Consider the following 18,384-nt stretch of genomic DNA (forward strand, 5'->3'; position numbering starts at 1 on the left):
CTGGCACACCACCAAACCACACGGAACACAGAAGATGATGGGCACTTGTGAAATCCTTCAAGAACCACATTCTTCTCCTAATGCCAAAGGGAAGGATGTGGACACAGGCTTGAAGGATAAGAACACAGAGGTTCAGGCTAGACTACAGAATAATGAGTCTATTATTATTTTTGCCACCTGACTGTGCCCCTAAGCTAAGTAGACATGTGATATGTGTATATATTTAGTCTATCTTCTCTATTGGGTCATTGAAAATCTACCTGTTTATTTACTAAAGGGGAAAATCCCAAATACAAAAGTCAGTTTTGAAAATAATGTTGAAAAAGATGTGGGCAAGTTCCTAAAACATGAACAAAACTGTGGTGACCACTTGAATTTGTCCAAAATGCCCAGGTCATGCATGAACTGAAGCACACTGGAGTATATGGGGCTACCATGAAAAAAATGTAGTTCAGGAGACAGAATGAATAAATCACAAACAAAAATAATTATTTGACAACCCCAAAGAGGGAAAAAGGACTATAAGTACCATAAAACTGAAAAACTATCTGGTCTGATGCATTCCTTTATTACCTAGAGTATGAATATTTCTTTTCCTGTAAAAAATGTCAGCAGCTAGTCTATACATAATTTATTGTTACATGGAGTATTTATCTGGTGTATATTTCTTTAACATTGTTCTTTAATAGAGACAAGGTTTTTAAAAACTGAATAATTGGTTCCAGACTACATTATACATTATAACTTAATTAGGTTGAAGATAGAATATTTTCCTATTTGTAAATTCCATAATAATATCTTAAAGAAAGACAGTACACAGACCAAAAAGGTGATGAACTTTATCTATAAGAGAAGACTTAATTCAGGAAACTGTAAAAATAATTTTGTCAATGTTAGGAGACAAAAGTGTATAAGCCAACAAGTTCTTCTATAAGGCAGCAATCAATCCATTCTGTTTAACAACTGAGTTCCCACCCAAGAACTATTGGCAGGGAGAACAGTGCAGGCATAGGTCTTACAGTGGTCAATTTCTGGATTTATTCTGAAAGTACAATGGAACTTACTGATGGACTGACTGGATGTTAAGTAAAGAAAATAGTTGGGGCCAGCGTTGTGACATAGTGAGTAAAGCTGCTGTTGCCTGAGACGTCTGCATCCCACATGGGCACCAGTTTGAGTCCCGGCTGCTTCACTTCCTTTTTTAAGATTTTATTTATTTGAGAGGTAGAGGTAGAGTTACAGACAGTGAGAGGGAGAGAGAGAGAGAGAGAAATGTCTTCCTTCTGTTAGTTCACTTCCCAGATGGTCGCCAACAGCCGGAGTTGCGCTGATACAAAGCCAGGAGCCAGGTGCTTCTTCCAGGTCTCCCACGCGGGTGCAGGGGCCCAAGGACTCGGGCCATCTTCTACTGCTTTCCCAGGCCATAGCAGAGAGCTGGATTGGAAGAGGGGCAGCCAGGACTAGAACTGGCACCCATATGGGATGCCGGCACCACAGGTGGAAGATTAACCTACTGCGCCACAGCACTGCCCCCCCCCCCACCTGCTTTACTTCCAATCCAGCTCCCTGCTAATGGCCTGGGAAAGCAGCAGAAAATGGCCCAATTCTTGGGCCCCTGCACTCACGTGGGAGACCCAAGAAGCTCCTGGCTCCTGGCTTTGGTCTGACCCAGCCTCAGAGCTGTTGCAGCCATTTGGAGAGATCCAGTAAATCGAAGAACTCTTTGTCTCTCCCACTCTCTCTAACTCTACCTTTCAAATAAATAAAATAAATATTAAAAAAGAAAAGAAAAGAAAAGAAAAGAAAAGAAAAGAAAAGAAAAGAAAAGGAAAGGAAAGGAAAGGAAAGGAAAGAAAAGAAAAGAAAAGAAAAGAAAAGAAAAGAAAAGAAAAGAAAAGAAAAGCAGAGTCAACAACGACCATAACATTTTCCACTTGTGCAACCAGAACTTCAAAGTGGCATTAATGCAGGCTGGGAACACAGTTGATAGAACAGGGGGCAAGAAATATGTTTGGAAGTTCAATCTTGGTTGCATCCAGGTTCCTATTAGTAGAGATGTCAAGTAGGCAGTGGAATGTAAAGTCTGCAGCTGGGAGGCAGAGATCTAGACTGATGACAGAAATCTGTCATGGGGCCAGCACTGTAGTATAGTAGGTTAAGCTTCTGCCTGCAGCACCAGCATCCCATATGGGTGCCGATTAGAGTCCCGGCTGCTCCACTTCCCATCCAGCTCCCTCCTAATGACCTGGGTGAGCAATGGAAGATGGCCCAAAATCTTGGGTCCCTGCCCCGACAATGGGAGACCTGCAGGAAGCTTCTGGCTCCTGACATCCGTTGAGGCCAGCCCCTGCTGTTGTGGCCATTTTGGGAGTGAACCAGCTGATGTTAGACCTCTCTCTCTGTCTCTCCCTCTCTCCCTGTAACTGCTTCTCAAATAAGTAAGTCTTTAAGGAAAGAAAGAAATCTCATAGACGTGGAGTTAAAGCCACAAAATCATCAAGGGAGTGAGTACAGACAAATGACAGCAGAAGACTCCTGTGCTAATATCAGAAGCCTCCAATTGAAAGGTCAGGAAGAGGGGCCGGCGCTGTGGCATAGCGGTGAAGCCGCCAACTGCAGTGCCAGCATCCCATATTGGCGCCGGTTCGAGTCCCAGCTACTCCATTTCCCATCCAGCTCTTTGCTATTGCCTGGGAAAGCAGTCAAAGATGGCCCAAGTCTTTGGGCCCCTGCACCCATGGAAGACACAGAGGAGGCTCCTGGCTTCGGATCAGCTCAGCTCCAGACATTGCAGCCAATTGGGGAGTAAAACAGCAGATGAAAGACCTCTCTCTCTCTGCTTCTCCTTCTCTCTTTGTGTAATTCTGACTTTCAAATAAATATATAACTATTTTAAAAAAAGGAAGAAGAAAAGGAACTCAAAGGAGAATGAAAATTTTTTAAAAAGCAGCAAGAAAGTAAAATTAAAAACAGGAAAATACAGAAAATCCCAAGGAATCTATCCCCAAAATCCTAGAACTAATAATAAGCGAGTGTTCTAAGGCCATAAGCTACAGGACAACAGATAAAAATCAATCATATTTCCATATGCTAGCAGTGAACAAGTGGAAACCAAAATTAAAAACACAAGTACTGGGACTGGCGCTGTGGCGCAGTGGGCTAACACCCTGGCCTAAAGTGCTGGCACCCCATATGGACACCGGTTCTAGTCCCGGCTGCCCTACTTCCAATCCAGCTCTCTGCTATGGCCTGGGAAAGCAGTAGAAGATGGCCCAAGTCCTTGGGCCCCTGCACCTGCATGGGACACCCAGAAGAAGCTCCTGGCTCCTGGCTTCGGATTGGCGCAGCTCCGGCCATTGCGGCCAACTGGGGAGTGAACCAGTGGATGGGAGACCTTTCTCTTTCTCTCTGCCTCTCTTCTCTCTGCGTAACTCTGACTTTCAAATAAATAAAAATCTTAAAAAAAAAAAAAAACACAATTCTATCTATAATAGCAAGAACTATTTAAACAGTTAAGTATAAACTTAAAAAAAAATACATTTTGTGGCTGAAAATTACTAAACCAAAAAAATCAAAGACGTAAATAAATGGAAAGATGTATTGTCTTCAGAGATTGGAAGACTTTGGTCTTAAAGCAAAGATAGAAATTCTCCCTAAACTGATGTATAAGTTTAACACAATGCTTCTCAAAATTCCAAGCAGGACTTTTTTGTAGGTATAAGCACATTCATTTTAAAATTTATGTGAAAAGCAAGGGAATTAGAACAGTTAAAATAATTCTGAAAAAGAATAAATATGGGGCCAGTGCCACGGCTCACTAGGCTAATCCTCCGCCTTGCGGCGGCGCCGGCACACCGGGTTCTAGTCCCGGTCGGGGCATTGGATTCTGTCCCGGTTGCCCCTCTTCCAGGCCAGCTCTCTGCTGTGGCCAGCGAGTGCAGTGGAGGATGGCCCAAGTATATGGGCCCTGCACCCACGTGGGAGACCAGGAGAAGCACCTGGCTCTTGCCATCGGATCAGCGCGGTGCGCCGGCCGCAGCGCACTGGCCACGGCGGCCATTGGAGGGTGAACCAACGGCAAAAAGGAAGACCTTTCTCTCTGTCTCTCTCTCTCACTGTCCACTCTGCCTGTCAAAAAATTAAAAAAAAAAGAATAAATATGGAAGAGTCACATTCCCTGAATTTTTTTGAGAAAAAAACTGCATTTTCGTTAAACCACACAATTTTAAGCTGACAACTTTTTTTACACCTTATGTATAACCACAAAATGCAAGATGGTATGTTATCAGTGGAAGGCCAAACACATATTCATGGAGCAAGAACAGAACTTATATGAACCAACACAAAAATAGCCAAATAACTTTGTTTTATAAAGACACAAAAGCAATTAAAGAAAGGAGAGTTAATGTTGTTCAAACAACTGGTCAGCCATAAGCAAAAAGAAAAATTGAACTTCCACCTAAATTTCACATCTTGTACAAAACACCACAAAGAGGGTCATAAAAAATGATCAATATATAACCCAATAATTTTTAAATAATTTGTAGTATATGATTTCTTGAAACTGTTAATAATGTAAGTCGTAAATAGCACATTTTTTATCAATACAAATCTTTAATAGCTAGAACACCCCTTTTGTTGAATTTAAATACACATATTATCTGTGACTGTTGTTTAAAAACTTATTTAGGCTCTTGATTCCAAATATAAATATGCATGGTTCATTACTACTTAGTTTGTTAATCAATAAATTCCAATTCCCCTCACCTCAAAAATGGGGGAGGCAGGAATCATAAAGCTAAGCATAAAACAAAAAAATTGTAAAGCTACAAAATAAACACTTTTTTTGGTATAGGAATTTTTTTAAAGATTTATTTATTTACTTGAGAAGCATAGTTACAGACAGATAGAAGGAGAGACACAGAAAGAAGTCTTCCATCTGCTGGTTCACTCTCCAAATGGCCACAACTGCTGGAGCTGCGCTGATCTGAAGACAGAGCTTCTTCCTGGTCTCCCATGTGGGTGCAGGAGCCCAAGCACTTGGGCCATCTTCCACTGATTTACCAGGCCATCAACAGGGAGCTGGATTGGAAGTGGAACAGTCCAGACTCAAAGTGGTCTCCATATGGGATACCAGTGCCACAGGTGGATGATTAACCCACTACACCACACCACCAATCCCAGAATAAGTCCCAGCTAAGACATGGGTCAGGACACTGCATCCCAAATTCAAATACCTGGATTCACTACATGGCTCCGGCTCCTGACTCTAGCATCCAGTCAATGCAGACCTTTGGCGGGCAGCAAGTGATGGCTCCAATGGTTAGATCACTGTCACACACGTGGGAGACCATAGTAGAGCTCCCAGCTCCTGGATTTGGGCCGGCCCAGTCGCGGGCTTTGTGGGTACTTGGGAAATGAACTAACAGATGAGAGCTCTCTATCTTTGCCTCTGCCTTGTGAATTTAAAAACAAATCACATAATATCAAAGCAAAATCCATAAATGAAAGGCAGAAACAGACATGCTCGCCCATCTACTAGTTTACTCCCTAAATGCCCAAATCAGCCAGGGTTGGAGCAGGCCAAAGCCAGGAGGCCAGAAACTCAATCTGGGTCTCCCATGTAGGTGACAGGCACCCAACCACCTGAGCCATCACCTGCTGCCTCCCAGTGTTTGAAATGGCAAGAAACTAGAACTGGGAGTCAAAGCCAGGTATCAAACACAGATACTCCAATATGGGATGCAGGTGTCTTAAGTAGCATCTTACCAGGTAAGACAAATGCCCACCCTAAAAAGACGTATTTAAGAGAATAAAAATTCAAACTACAATTGGGAGAAAATACTTGCAAGTCACATAATCACAAAAGATTTTATGTATTTAGAATACATGAAGATCTCTTAAAACTCCAGTGTGTGTGTGTGTGTGGGGGGGGATTATTTAGAAAAACAGGCCAAAAAAAAAAAAAGCATAATTCAACAAACAAAACATGGACAGCACAAACATGAAAAGATGTTCAACATTAGTAACTATTTGAGAAAGGAAAATAAAAGCCCTAAAAGGATATCAATACACACCTACTAAAATGACTAGAATAAAAGCTGCCGACAATACCAGCACTGGTGCAATGCACACAGGGGATCCCTTATAGACTGCTGGTGAGAATGCAAAATGGTAAGCACTCTGGAAAACAGGAAGCTTCTTATAAACACATATTTGCCATAAGACCCAGCAATCCCACTGAGTGTGTATGCTAGAAAAATGAAAATACATGTTCACTCAAAACCCTGTATACATATTGATAGAAGTTTACTTGTAATAGAGCTTTCTACTCAAAAACTGGAAAGGTGTCCTTCAACACATAAATGGATAAACACATTGTGACACATCCATAAAATGGCATACTACTCAGCAACAAAATGATGTACCTAAAACAGACAGATCTCAAGGGCATTATTCCAACTTTAAAAAAAGAAGAAGGGGCCACCGCTGTGGCGGAGTAGACTAAACCTCTGCCTGCAGCACCTGCATTTCATATGGGCACCAGTTTGTGTCCAGGCTCCTCTGATTCAGCTCTCTGCTATGGCCTGGGAAAGCAGTAGAGGATGGCTTAAGTGTTTGGGCCCCTGCACCCGCATGGGAGACCTAGAAGAAGCTCCTGGCTTCGGATCAGCCCACCTCCAGCTGTTGTGGCCATTTGAGGAGTGAAGTGGTGGATGGAAGACCTTTATCTATGTCTCTCCCTCTCTCTGGGGCTCTATTTCGCAAATTAACAAAAAGGAAAAGGAAAAGGAGAAAAATACCTGAGGCAAGTGTTGGCCAAAAGCAGTGATGCCACTTGGGATGCCCACATCTCCTATCAGAGTGTTTAGTTCAAGCCTTGGCTCCTCCACATTCAATTCCATCTTCCTGCTGATGTGCATCCAGGGAGGCAGCAGGTGATGACTCAAGTTTTTGGGTACCTGGCACCCACATGGGAGACCTAGACTGAGTTCCAAGTTCCTGGTTTCAAACTGGCCCATCCCTGGTTGCTGTGGGCATTTGGGGAACGAACCAGTGGGTGGACGAGCTCTATCTCTTTCTGTCTCTCTGCCTCTGAAATGTTTTTTAAAAGTCAATTTGAAAGGCTATACAGTGTATAGATCCATCTGTATAACATATTTTAAATAACAAAGTTACAGTGATGAACCGATCAGTGGTTGCCAAAGACTAGCATTTGACAGAGGGTATCCTTATCAAAGGTAGAGCATGAGGGAGTTTCCTTGGGGTGACAGAACAGTTCTGACTCCTGATTACAACAATGGTTACATGAAACTATACATGTGATAAGTTTCATATGGTTATACATGAAAAAATGCATGTAAGAGCCAGTAAAACTGGGGTCAGTGTTGTGATATAATGGGTTAAGCCACCACCTGCAATGCCAGCATCCCATATGGGCGCCAGTTCAAATCCCGGCTGCTCCTCTGTCTCAGCAATTTGCCTCGCATGGTCCTGAGTTTTTGCCATTTCTAATAATGTGCACCCTTCCACGACCTGAATTCTAAGCATTCTTCTCTGATCACCTTCATGGAAACAGTTCCTGACAGTCACCATCTGTTTCCAAATGGCTAAATTCAATGGTCTTCATTTTATTTCATCTAGCCAGCAGCATTTTAGAACATATGAAGTGTTTCATTTTCAAACAATTTTAGATTCAGATAGAAGTTGCAAAAAAAAAGTACAGGCAGGCCAGCACTGGGGTATAGTGGGTAAAGCCGCTGCCTGAAGTGCCAGCATCCCATATGGGTGCCATTTTGAGTCCTGGCTGCTCCACTTCCAATCCAGCTCTCTGCAATGTCCTGGGAAAGCAGCAGAGGATGGCCAAAGTCCTTGGGCCCCTGCACCCGCATGGGAGACTTGGAAGAAGCTCCTGGCTCCTGGCTTTGGATAAGCCCAGCTCCAGCCGTAGCAGCCATTTGGGGAGGGAACCAGCAGATGGAAGACCTCTCTTTCTCTCTCTAACTCTGCCTTTCAAATAAATAAATAATTTTTTAAAGTTTTATTTATTTGAAAGAGTTACAGAGAGGCAGAGGTAGAAGCAGAGTCTTCCATCCGCTGGTTCACTCCCCAGATGGCCTCAATGGCCAGAGCTGCACTGATCGGAAGCTAGGAGCTTCTTCCAGGTCTCCCACGCAGGCGCAGCGGTGCAGGGACTTGGGCCATCCTCTGCTGCTTTCCCAGGCCATAGCAGAGAGCTGAATCAGAAGTGGAGTATCTGGGACTTGAACTGAACCAGCACCCATATGGGATGCTGGCACAGCAGGCGGCAGCTTTACCCACTACGCCACAGTGCCAGCCCCCGTAAATAAATCTTCAAAAAAAATAAATAAATAAAGGTTCAGAGAATCCCCTTGTGTTCTTTACCCAGCTTCCTCCAATGATCTTACATAACTGTTATCAAATTAGCAATATCATTAACGAAAATATAGATCTTATTCAGATTTCAGGACTTTTTTTTCCCTAAGATTTATTTCTGGGGCTGGTGCTATGGCACAGTGGATAAAACCACGGTTTGTGATGCCAGCATCCTGTATGGGTGCTGGTTTGAGTCTCAGCTGTTCCACTTCCTATCCAGTTCCCTGGCAATGGCCTGAGAAAAGCAGTGGAAGATGGCCCAGGTCCTTGGGCCTCTGCACCCACATGGGAAATCCACAAGAAGCTCCTGGCTCTTGCCTTCAGCCTAGCACAGCCCATACCTTGCCAGTTTGAGTCTCATCTGCTCCACTTCCAATTCAGCTCTCTCCCAATGGCCTGGGAGAAGCAGTAGAAAATGACCCAAGTGCTTGGGCTCCTGCCACCCACATAGAAGACCTGAATAAAACTTCTGGCTTCAGCCTGGCCCAGCCCTGGCCTGGCATCCACTTGCGGAGTGAACCAGAGGATGGGAAGATCTGTCTGTCTCTACCTCTCTCTCTAACTCTGCCTTTCAGATAAATAAAATTAAATTTAAAAAAAAATCTGAAAATCTGCCCTGAATTTATAAATACTGTCATGTTTTCTACTTTGTCTTCATTAGATTAAATATCAAACATTAAATGTTAATTTATTAAATTGTCAATCAATCTTACACTCCTCTTTGGTTGGAATCAGTAATTTTGAGCCAAAATAAACACTCTTAGAAAATTAGTTAACAGAGCAGTTACATGAAGTCCGGCTCTGAAACTTTACTTTTTGTATCTTTTCAAGTATTCCAAAAGCAAATAATGTTAATATTCACTATGAGGATAATAAATTATAACAATCATTACTAACACTTAGTAAAAGAACACTGACATTTTACCAGATAATATAATTTTTAAATTTTCTTAATTAATTCTACTTTTAGAGCAATTTTACATTTATAGAAAAACTGGGCAGGAAATAAAAGATTTCCAAATATTCCCTTCCCCACCACCACCACCACCTCCTGAGTTTCCCTTGTCATAAACATTTTGCACTGATGTGATACATTTGTTATAAATAATGAGCCAGTATTAATTTATTATTGTTAACCAAAGTCCATAGTTTACATTAAGCTCATTTTGTGTGTTACACAGATATTATGGGCTTCTTTTTTTTTTAAGATTTTATTTATTTGAGAGGTAGAGTTAGAGAGACAGACAGACAGAAAGGTCTTCCACCCACTGGTTCACTCCCCAAGTGGCCACAACACTCGGAGGTGAGTCAAACTGAATTCAGGAACAAGAATCCAGGAGCTTTTTCTTGGTCTCCCACATGGGTGTGCCGTGGCCCAAGCCCTTGGGCCATCTTATACTGCTTTCCCAGGCCTTAGCAGAGAGCTGGATTGAAAAAGCAGCAGCCAGGACAAGAACCTCCATCCATACGCAGGCAGAGGCTTATTTAGCCCACTATGCCATAGCACCGGTCCCGTTATGGGCTTTGACAAGCACAAAATATCAATTATCCACCGTTAGTGATAACAGAAAAATTTCACTGCATTCTAGGTTCTGCCTATTCATCCCTTCTGACCTCCCCTCAAATCTTGGCAACCACTGATCTTTTTACTGTCTCCATAGTTTTGCCTTTTCCCACAATGCCACAGTTGGACTCATACAACAGACTTTTCAGACTGGCTTCTCTCACTTTGCAGTATACAGTTAAGGTTCTTTTTTTAAATTTACTTAAATCCAATATGCATTTAAAGTTCTTCTATGTATTTCCTGGCTGGATAGCTCGTTTATCACTGAATACTACTACATTCAATGAACGTACCAGTTTGTTTTATCCATTTACTTGATAAAAGACTTCTTGGTTGCTTCAAAGTTTGGGCAAATATGAATAAAACTGCTGTGGACATTCATGTGCAGTTTTTTGTGTGGACATAAGTTTTCAACTCCTTTGGATAAATACCTGGAAATAAAATTGCTGGGCTGTACATGAAGACTAGGTTTGGCCATTTGGGGAGTGAACCAGCAGACAGAAAACCTCTCTCTCTGTAACTCTGCCATTTCAAATGGATGAATAAATTAAAAAAAAAAAAAAGAAGAAGAAGAAGTGGAGCAGCCTGGACAAGAACCAGAGCCCATGTGGGATGCTAGTGTCACAGGTGGTGGCTTTACCTGCTATGCTACAACACCGGCCCCATGAACTTCTTTCTTAAAAATGTCCCATCTTGGTATTTTTCTTAATTTCTTGGCCATTTTTTTTCTCACTCTGACAATTTTTCTGTTCATGCCCTTTGCCCACTTCATTCATCTGTTTCTCAGTAATGTATAAGATACATAAAGAGAGAAAGCCTTTCTCACAAACATTTACATACATTCATGATTTATAATGTTGCAGTTTTGGACAGTGATTCTTCAGGAATTTTTTACATTGGTCATGGAAAAGCACTGTCTATATTACTATTTTAGACTAGACATTTCTACTAAAAAGTTGTAACCAAATAATCATGACCTAAGAAAAGCCAACTACTTCTCGTGAGTACTGAAGTCAGCTTCAAATAACCTATCAAACATAGGTAGGAGTTTTCTGTTCTGAAACTATACATTTAAACTCCATACAAAGTATACTTATTCACTGCAACACAGGGATTTGAGATTTAACAGTCACTTTACTGTTACTATCATTACTCTCAAAGTTTGCATACAGATTTAAGCTTTTACATTTTCCTACAAAATGTAAAAATTTACTCAAGTAAATGCATAAGGAATTGCCAAGGAAAAAAGGAAACTTACATAAAGTCAAAGGTCCAGGGCAGAGGGAGTAAGTTTGGTCTCAAATTCAAAGTGAATTGTTAAATATCCCCACCCCATTTACAAAAGAACCTTTAAGCCAAATGATGTAGAAATCTATACTCTTCTGAATTTGATATCTTTTTTGACAGCTAATGAATGAACAGCACAGAATTCATTAAAATACATATATATGGAACTTAGATTATTAAAATAAGTCACTGCTTTAAACTGTAGACTTATAATCATCTAAAATTTTATCATTTATCAAACTTTATAGTATGTATACAGTTATAACAAAAATAATTAACTTTACAGAAAATAAATTATCTTCCACATTATATTGTTTAATATAAATTATTAAAATAAATCTATCCTACAAATTCTCAAGAATCTGTTAATATTAATCCATAAAAGACAGGCACATTAAGGCCTGGAAACTGGCCAAATATTACTACTACTTTCAATACAAATGAATTTGCATTGAAGTATCTTTCCAGATCAATTCTCACTATCAGTAAACTCACAGGGAATTAGTACTAAAGACCTTGAAAACTCACACCAAGTCTTTTCCCATTATTTAAAAAAAAAAAATGTTGCCTTACTGCTCTCACTTAAACTACTAGTATTTATGGTAACTCAAAAATATCTGTGATAAGATTAAAAAAAAAAAAAAGAGCTCAAAACCGAATTTACAGTGCACTCCTAATGACATTAAAAACTACCAAACTGGCAGGAGTGAGTATCGAGCCTATAGGTTAGGATGCCAGTTATAAAGCTCATACCCCTTACCGGAGCATCTGGGTCCAACACTTAGCTCTCCTTCCTTCCCATTTCATGTTGCTGATAATGCAGATTCTGGAGGCAGCAGTGATGGCCCGAGTACTTGGGTTCCTCCCACCCACCTGGGAGACCTGGACTGAGTTCCTGGCTACCTGCTCTCCAGCCACTGCAAGCATCTGATGGGAGATGCTTGATGTGAGGTGCTCGCAGATGGGAGTGCTTGCTCTCTTACTCGCTCATTTACTGGCACTCTTTCTCTCTCTACCTCTCTCCCTCTCTGCTTCTCAGCATGCTTCTCAAATAAATCAAAGTAATATTTTAAAAACTGAGAAACAAAAGGAAATACATCCAAATGTTAACAGTTATGCTTGGGTAGAAGGTAATGTTCTTTTTGAGTAATAGATAATAAGGATTATTCTTTTCTACTTTATTATAAAATGCTTAGAAGTCATAAATTAGTTTTTATTAAGTTTCTTAGGAAAAGATAAAGTATAGCAAGTCAAATAACTAGCTTACTGACCAAGCAATTACCTTTTCAAATACAAGGACAAGGGCCACAGCTGTGGTACAACAGGTTAAGCCATGAGCCGGCAGTACCAGCATCCCATATGGGCACCGCTTTGAGTCCTGGCTGCTCCATTTCTGATCCAGCTTCCTGCTAATGTGCCTGGAAAAGCAGTGGAAGATGGCCCAAGTGCCTGGGCCCCTCCCACTCCTGGCTTCAGCCTGGCCCAAATCCTGCCATTGAAGCCATTTGGGGAGTGAACCAGCAGATGGAAGACCTCTCTCTGTCTCCTCCTCTCTCTTTCTCTCTGTAACTCTTTCAAATAAATAAATAAATAAATAAATAAATAAATTTTTTAGAAGAAATACAGGAGCAGTTTTTAAAAATGTTATATCTGGCAAGTTATTCAAAATATAGCTATAAAATGTACTTGTACTTCATACAGTCACAGCAACCCTGTCCACTGTCATGTAAGTGCCAGTACTTCACGCGTCCCTGCACACCGTTTGATAAGCCTGGTGGCTAAAAGAGAAGATTTTTTCCTGAGAAGTAAATGCTACCCTAAGTATCTCCTCCCAGATTCTTCTCCACTTTTATACCTATAAAAGTGGTTACAATAAAAATTATTAATGTGTAGAAAACTTATATATCCTAAAACATAATCAAATCCAATTCCCTTCCCCTTCAGAATCAGTAGACAATGAAGACGATGTTTTAAAATTCTGCCAGCTATAAAGACACAATGAACTCAGATTCACAAACTAGAAAATCAAAGAACTAGGTTATTCTTCTTAGCCAAACTGGGGGCAAAAATAGGGAAAGAAAAAGCATCCAGGCCTATTGTAGAACAAGGCTGCTGAGTTTGGTGAGACACTAAAATTTAGTAAGTCAAGTATCTGGAGAAGCCAACTGACAGGAGCCAAGAGGGCAAAGGAGAAATACAGCATGATCTCTACACTCCCAGGCCTCTACAGGAGGTGAATCTTTGACCTGCTCCTTCCAGAGAATGCCTGGGTTTCAGTCTCACCTCTGTTCCCAATTTCGGTTTCCTGCTAAAGCACACCCTGGGAGGCAGGTGATAGCTCAAATAATTGGGTCCCTGCCACCCCTGTAAGACACCTCGTTTGGGTTCCTGGCTCCAGCTTTCAGCCTAGCCAGTCAGTCATTGAGAACATTTGGGGAGTGAGCCAGCAGGTCACTTGGTCTCTCTGTCTCTATCTCTCTGCTGCTCAAATAAATATTTAGAAATTTTAAATAGTGAAACCCAGTATTATCCTATAAAAGGATGAACTATCTTAAAGAATGGTAAACTTAAAGAATAATGATACAGGGAGTGGTGCAGGAGGTTAAGCTGCTGCCTACAGAGCCGACATCCCAAATATAGGCTGGTACGAGTTCGGACTGCTCCATTTCCAAACTAGCTCCCTGCTAATGTGCCCAGAAAGCAGTAGAATATGACCCAAGTGCTCGGGCCCTACACACACATGGGAGATCAAGATGAAGCCCCTGGCTCCTGGCTCCTGGCTTCGGCCTAGACCAGCCCTGGCTTTCTGTCCATCTGAGGAGTAAACCAGTGGACAGAAAATTCCTCTCTGCCTCTGCCTCTCCTTCTCTGTAACTCCACCTCAAATAAATAAATCAATCTTTAAAAAAAAAAAAAGAAAATTGAAATAGTTGTAATATAGTCTGTGGTTCTGTGGATATCATTTTGCATATATATTTATAACCTTTCTGCTGAGTTTTTTGTTTTCTCAATTTAGTAATTATGCCTATCTCCTTTCATATGGCCTCAATTCCCACCCAGTAGTATGATAAGCAAGCATTATCTTAGTTTCAGCTCTGCCATAAAATAACTTACTGGATTTGAGTAAGAATCTGGGTCTAAATTTTTTCACTTGTGTACTGAGAGGAGTTGGCCCAAACGATTTCAATGAACCTTTCCATTCTAAAATAATCATTCTAAAATTCTTCAGGATGACATCAATTCGTTTTGAGTAACATCCACTTTTAACTGGAGAAACACTGTCCCTGGATTAAAACACTGGATATATTCCTCAAATATATCTTTTTCATCAACAGTGATGAAGATAAGTATTGTGGATTCACCCCCACCCCAAATCAATCACTTCATCAAACCTCCAGCACAACAAACTTATTAAGTTACTTACACTACCTACTTATTAAGTTACTTACAGAGGAAATGGGTAAGCCAACCCCCAATAGGATGAGGATAGTGGTTGTGACGGTACTGTCATGGTACGGATACTTGATGCTGTTGTCTGTACAGAAAAAGCCTCTCTGAAATGGATATATTTGGCCCAAATTTAGAACAGCCATAGGCATGGAAGCTGTTGGGGAAGGGAAAAAAAGACACACTGATTAAATTCAATTCACTTCGTTATTAAGTAAAACTACTGAATGGAATACAAATTTACCCATATTTTGCTCTCTCAGGAGAAAGAGCAATACTATGTAATACCTAAGAAAGATGATTGAGGAAGCCATGTAGCATTTGCTTATCCATACCAGCCCACCTGTATACATGAGTATATTTTCTTGCTAGCATTGACCTCTGATTTTAGGGACAATCAGTAAAAGAAATTCTCAGAGAGGAGAGCCAAATCAATTCATGGAACAATAAAGTTGAAAAGATAGGAAGGTTTTCTATTTTACATTCTGTAACTCATTCATATGTAATAGAATTGCTTAATATCTTAAATATATTCATGAAAAAAGGGAAGATTTTATAAATTTAATAATGGCATCATAAGAGTCAAATGTAGTCAAAGATGACATAAAAACCTGTTTCACATTAGAATTAAACGGATAAGAAAAAGTAGAAGGCTGGCGCTGTGGCACAGGTAAAGCCATGGTCTGCAGCATTGGCATCCCACATGGGTGCCAGTTCAAGTCCCAACTGCTCCACTTGCAATCCAGCTCTCTACTATAACCAGGGAAAACAGTGGAACATAGTCTAAGTGCTTGGGTCTCTGCACCCGTGTAGGAGACCTGAAGGAAGCTCCTGGCTCCTGGCTTCAGATCAGCTCAGCTCCAGCCACTGCGGCCATTTGAGGGGTGAACCAGTGGATGGAAGCTAGCTCGCTCGCTCGCTCTTTCTCTCTGCTTCTCTTTAACTCTGCCTTTCAAATAAATAATCTTAAAAAGTAGAAACCGTAAGTATATTTGACAATATAAACAGAAAGGAAGAAGCTCTGTTTGCCAAAGACAAAAAAAGGAACTAGCTCTATGGCGTAGTGGGTAAAGCTGTTGCCTGCAGCACCAGTATCCCATATGGACACCAGCTCAAGTGCCACATGCTCCACTTCTGATCCGGCTCCCTGCTAATGTGCCTGGAAAAGCACAGGAAGATGGTCCAAATGCTTGGGATGCTGCATCCACATGGGATACCCAGAAGAAGCTCCTGGCTTCAGACTGACCCAGCTCCAGTCACTGCAGCCCTTGGGGGAGTGACCCAGCAGATGGATAATGTGTTTCTCCCTCTAACTCTGCCTTTCAAATAAATAAATAAAATCTTTAAAAAATAAATACAGGGGGCTGGCGCTGTGGCGTAGCGGGTAAAGCCGCCACCTGCAGTGCCAGCATCCCACATAAGCACCAGTTCCAGTCCCAGCTGCTCTACTGTCAATCCAGCTCTCTGCTGTGGCCTGGGAAAGCAGTAGAAGGCCCAGATCCTTGGGCCCCAGCACCCATGTGGGAGACCCGGAGGAGACTCCTGGCTCCTGACTGGCACTGTTCCATCCCTTGCAGCCATCTGGGGAGTGAACCAGCAGATGGAAGATCTGTCTGCCTCTGCCTCTCTGTAGCTCTGCCTTTCAAATAAATAAAAAAGTACAAAAGATAAATAAAAAATAGGTTTTATTGGCCCTGGCAGGGCTCTTTAACAAATTATACATGGATGATTTGCAGTTGAAATGTTTCACTTAAGTATAATGACTCTGAGAGACCAAAGTTAAATAAATTAATGGCTTCTTGACATGTTCAAATTTACCATGCTTTCAGGCTTTGTTTTTTTTTTTTTTTTTTTTTTTTTTTTGTTTTTGTTTTAAGATTTATTTATTTGAAAGACAGAGTTACAGAAAGAGGTAGAGACAGAGAGAGGTCTTCCATCCGATTTTCACTCCCCAGATGACCGCAACGGCTGGAGCTGCGCCAATCCGAAGCCAGGAGCCAGGAGCTTCTTCTGGATGTCCCACACGGGTGCAGGGATCCAAGGACTTGGGCCATCTTCCACTGCTTTCCCAGGCCATAGAAGAGAGTTGGATAGGAAGAGGAGCAGCTTGGACTAGAACAGCTGCCCATATGGAACACCAGCACTGCAAGCCAGGGTGTTAACCCCTGTGCCACAGCACCGGCCTCTCAGGCTTTGTTTTATACATTTCAAACATTCAGTATCTAATCATTTACTATATGCCCACTAGGCAAGGCCATAATAGAGGAGACGAATTAGTGTGAAACAGATACTAGCTTCAAGAACCTAAAGTGTACATGTAGAAACAGAATGTATATTCTAGAAATTGATTCAAAAGAAAAAGCAAGATAGAGTTTGGGGGCAGTGATGAAATTATTCTATATCTTGATTGTGATAGTCATTCTACACCTCTATATGTAAATTTAAAAATTAATACCCTGAAAGGCAGACAGATAACACGGAAATAGAAATATTACTGATTACTAATTGCATAAAAGAACCTATAAGGATTCAGAGGTCAATGTGAACTGAGTAGTTAAAAGAGCATTAAAAAGGAAACGGAGTTGACCTGGAAACTGCAGAATCTCAGGCAACAGGGAGAGGCACAGGAGAGCTTTTATGTGGGAGAGGGAGGCAAAGACAGCTTGAAAATTGCGTCAACCAGAGCACAGAGGGAATGAGCAAGGCATTCTTAAGGTAAGTAACATTTGACAGCCAACAGGTATTGCATGCTCACACAGGCAAGGCACTAAGCTATATAGATTATCCAACCCTTACCGCAAGCCTTTCAAGTGGGACAATTACTATCCCCATTTTCCACATAAAGTTTTTGTAGCTTAGAGAAATGAGGAACTTTGCTGAAACTTATGACATCATGGAATCCGTATTCCAACACAGGCTAGCTGTTTCATTCACTCATTCATTCATTCATTTGAAAGATATAGCAATAGAGAAAGAGAGAGCCAGAGAGAGACGGATCTTTCATCTGCTGGTTAAGTCTCTGCCTGCAGTGTCAGCAACCCATAGGAGTGCCGATTTGAGTCCTGGCTGCTCCACTTTTGAGCCAGCTCCCTGCTAATATGCCTGGGAAAAAGCAGTGGAGGATAGCCCAAGCCTGCACCCAAGTGGAAGACTCAGAAGAAGCTCCTGGCTCCTGGCTTTGGCCTCACCCAGCTCAGCCCCAGCCATTGTGGTCATTTGGGGAGTGAACCAGTGAATTTAAGATATCTCTCTCTCTCTCTCTCTCTCTCTCTCTCTCTCTCTCATTCTCTCCCTGTATCTTTGCCTTTCAGATAAGTAAATAAATTTTTAAATATTTATTTGAAAGGCAGAGGTACAGACAGGCAGAGGCAGAGAAAGAGAGACAGAGAGAGAGAGAAATTCTTCCATCCACTGGTTCACTCCCCAAATGGCCACAACAGCCAGAGCTGGGCCAATCAGAAGCCAGGAGCCAGGAGCTTCTTCCAAGTCTCCCAGGTGGGTGCAGGGGCCCAAGGACCTACGTCATCCTCTACTGCTTTCCCAGGCCATAGCAGAGAGCTGGGTCAGAAGTGGAGCAGCCAGGACTCAAACTGGCGCCCATAAGAGATGCTGGCACTGCAGGCGGCAGCTTTACTGCTGGCCCTTAAATCTTTAAAAAAAATAAATAAAAAGAAAAAAGGGAATGAAAA

The 18,384-nt window shown here is 41.6% G+C and overlaps 1 protein-coding gene across 5 annotated transcripts in view; it reads right to left on the reverse strand.

The window, feature by feature from the left end:
- The window catches only part of PLPP1 (phospholipid phosphatase 1), a 90,108-nt gene that overhangs the window by 39,296 nt on the left and 32,428 nt on the right, over window positions 1-18,384 (reverse strand). For 3 of the 5 annotated variants that reach the window (XM_008262216.4, XM_051853467.2, XM_017344720.3), the window contains one exon: window positions 14,698-14,852. The exons of the other annotated variants lie outside the window; for them this stretch is intronic. In XM_008262216.4, the coding sequence (XP_008260438.1) occupies window positions 14,698-14,852 (155 nt within the window). The remainder of the gene's footprint in view (window positions 1-14,697; window positions 14,853-18,384) is intronic. 5 annotated transcript variants of the gene reach the window in all.

Source organism: Oryctolagus cuniculus, chromosome 14, assembly GCF_964237555.1.
Source record: "Oryctolagus cuniculus chromosome 14, mOryCun1.1, whole genome shotgun sequence".
Lineage (NCBI taxonomy): Eukaryota > Metazoa > Chordata > Mammalia > Lagomorpha > Leporidae > Oryctolagus > Oryctolagus cuniculus.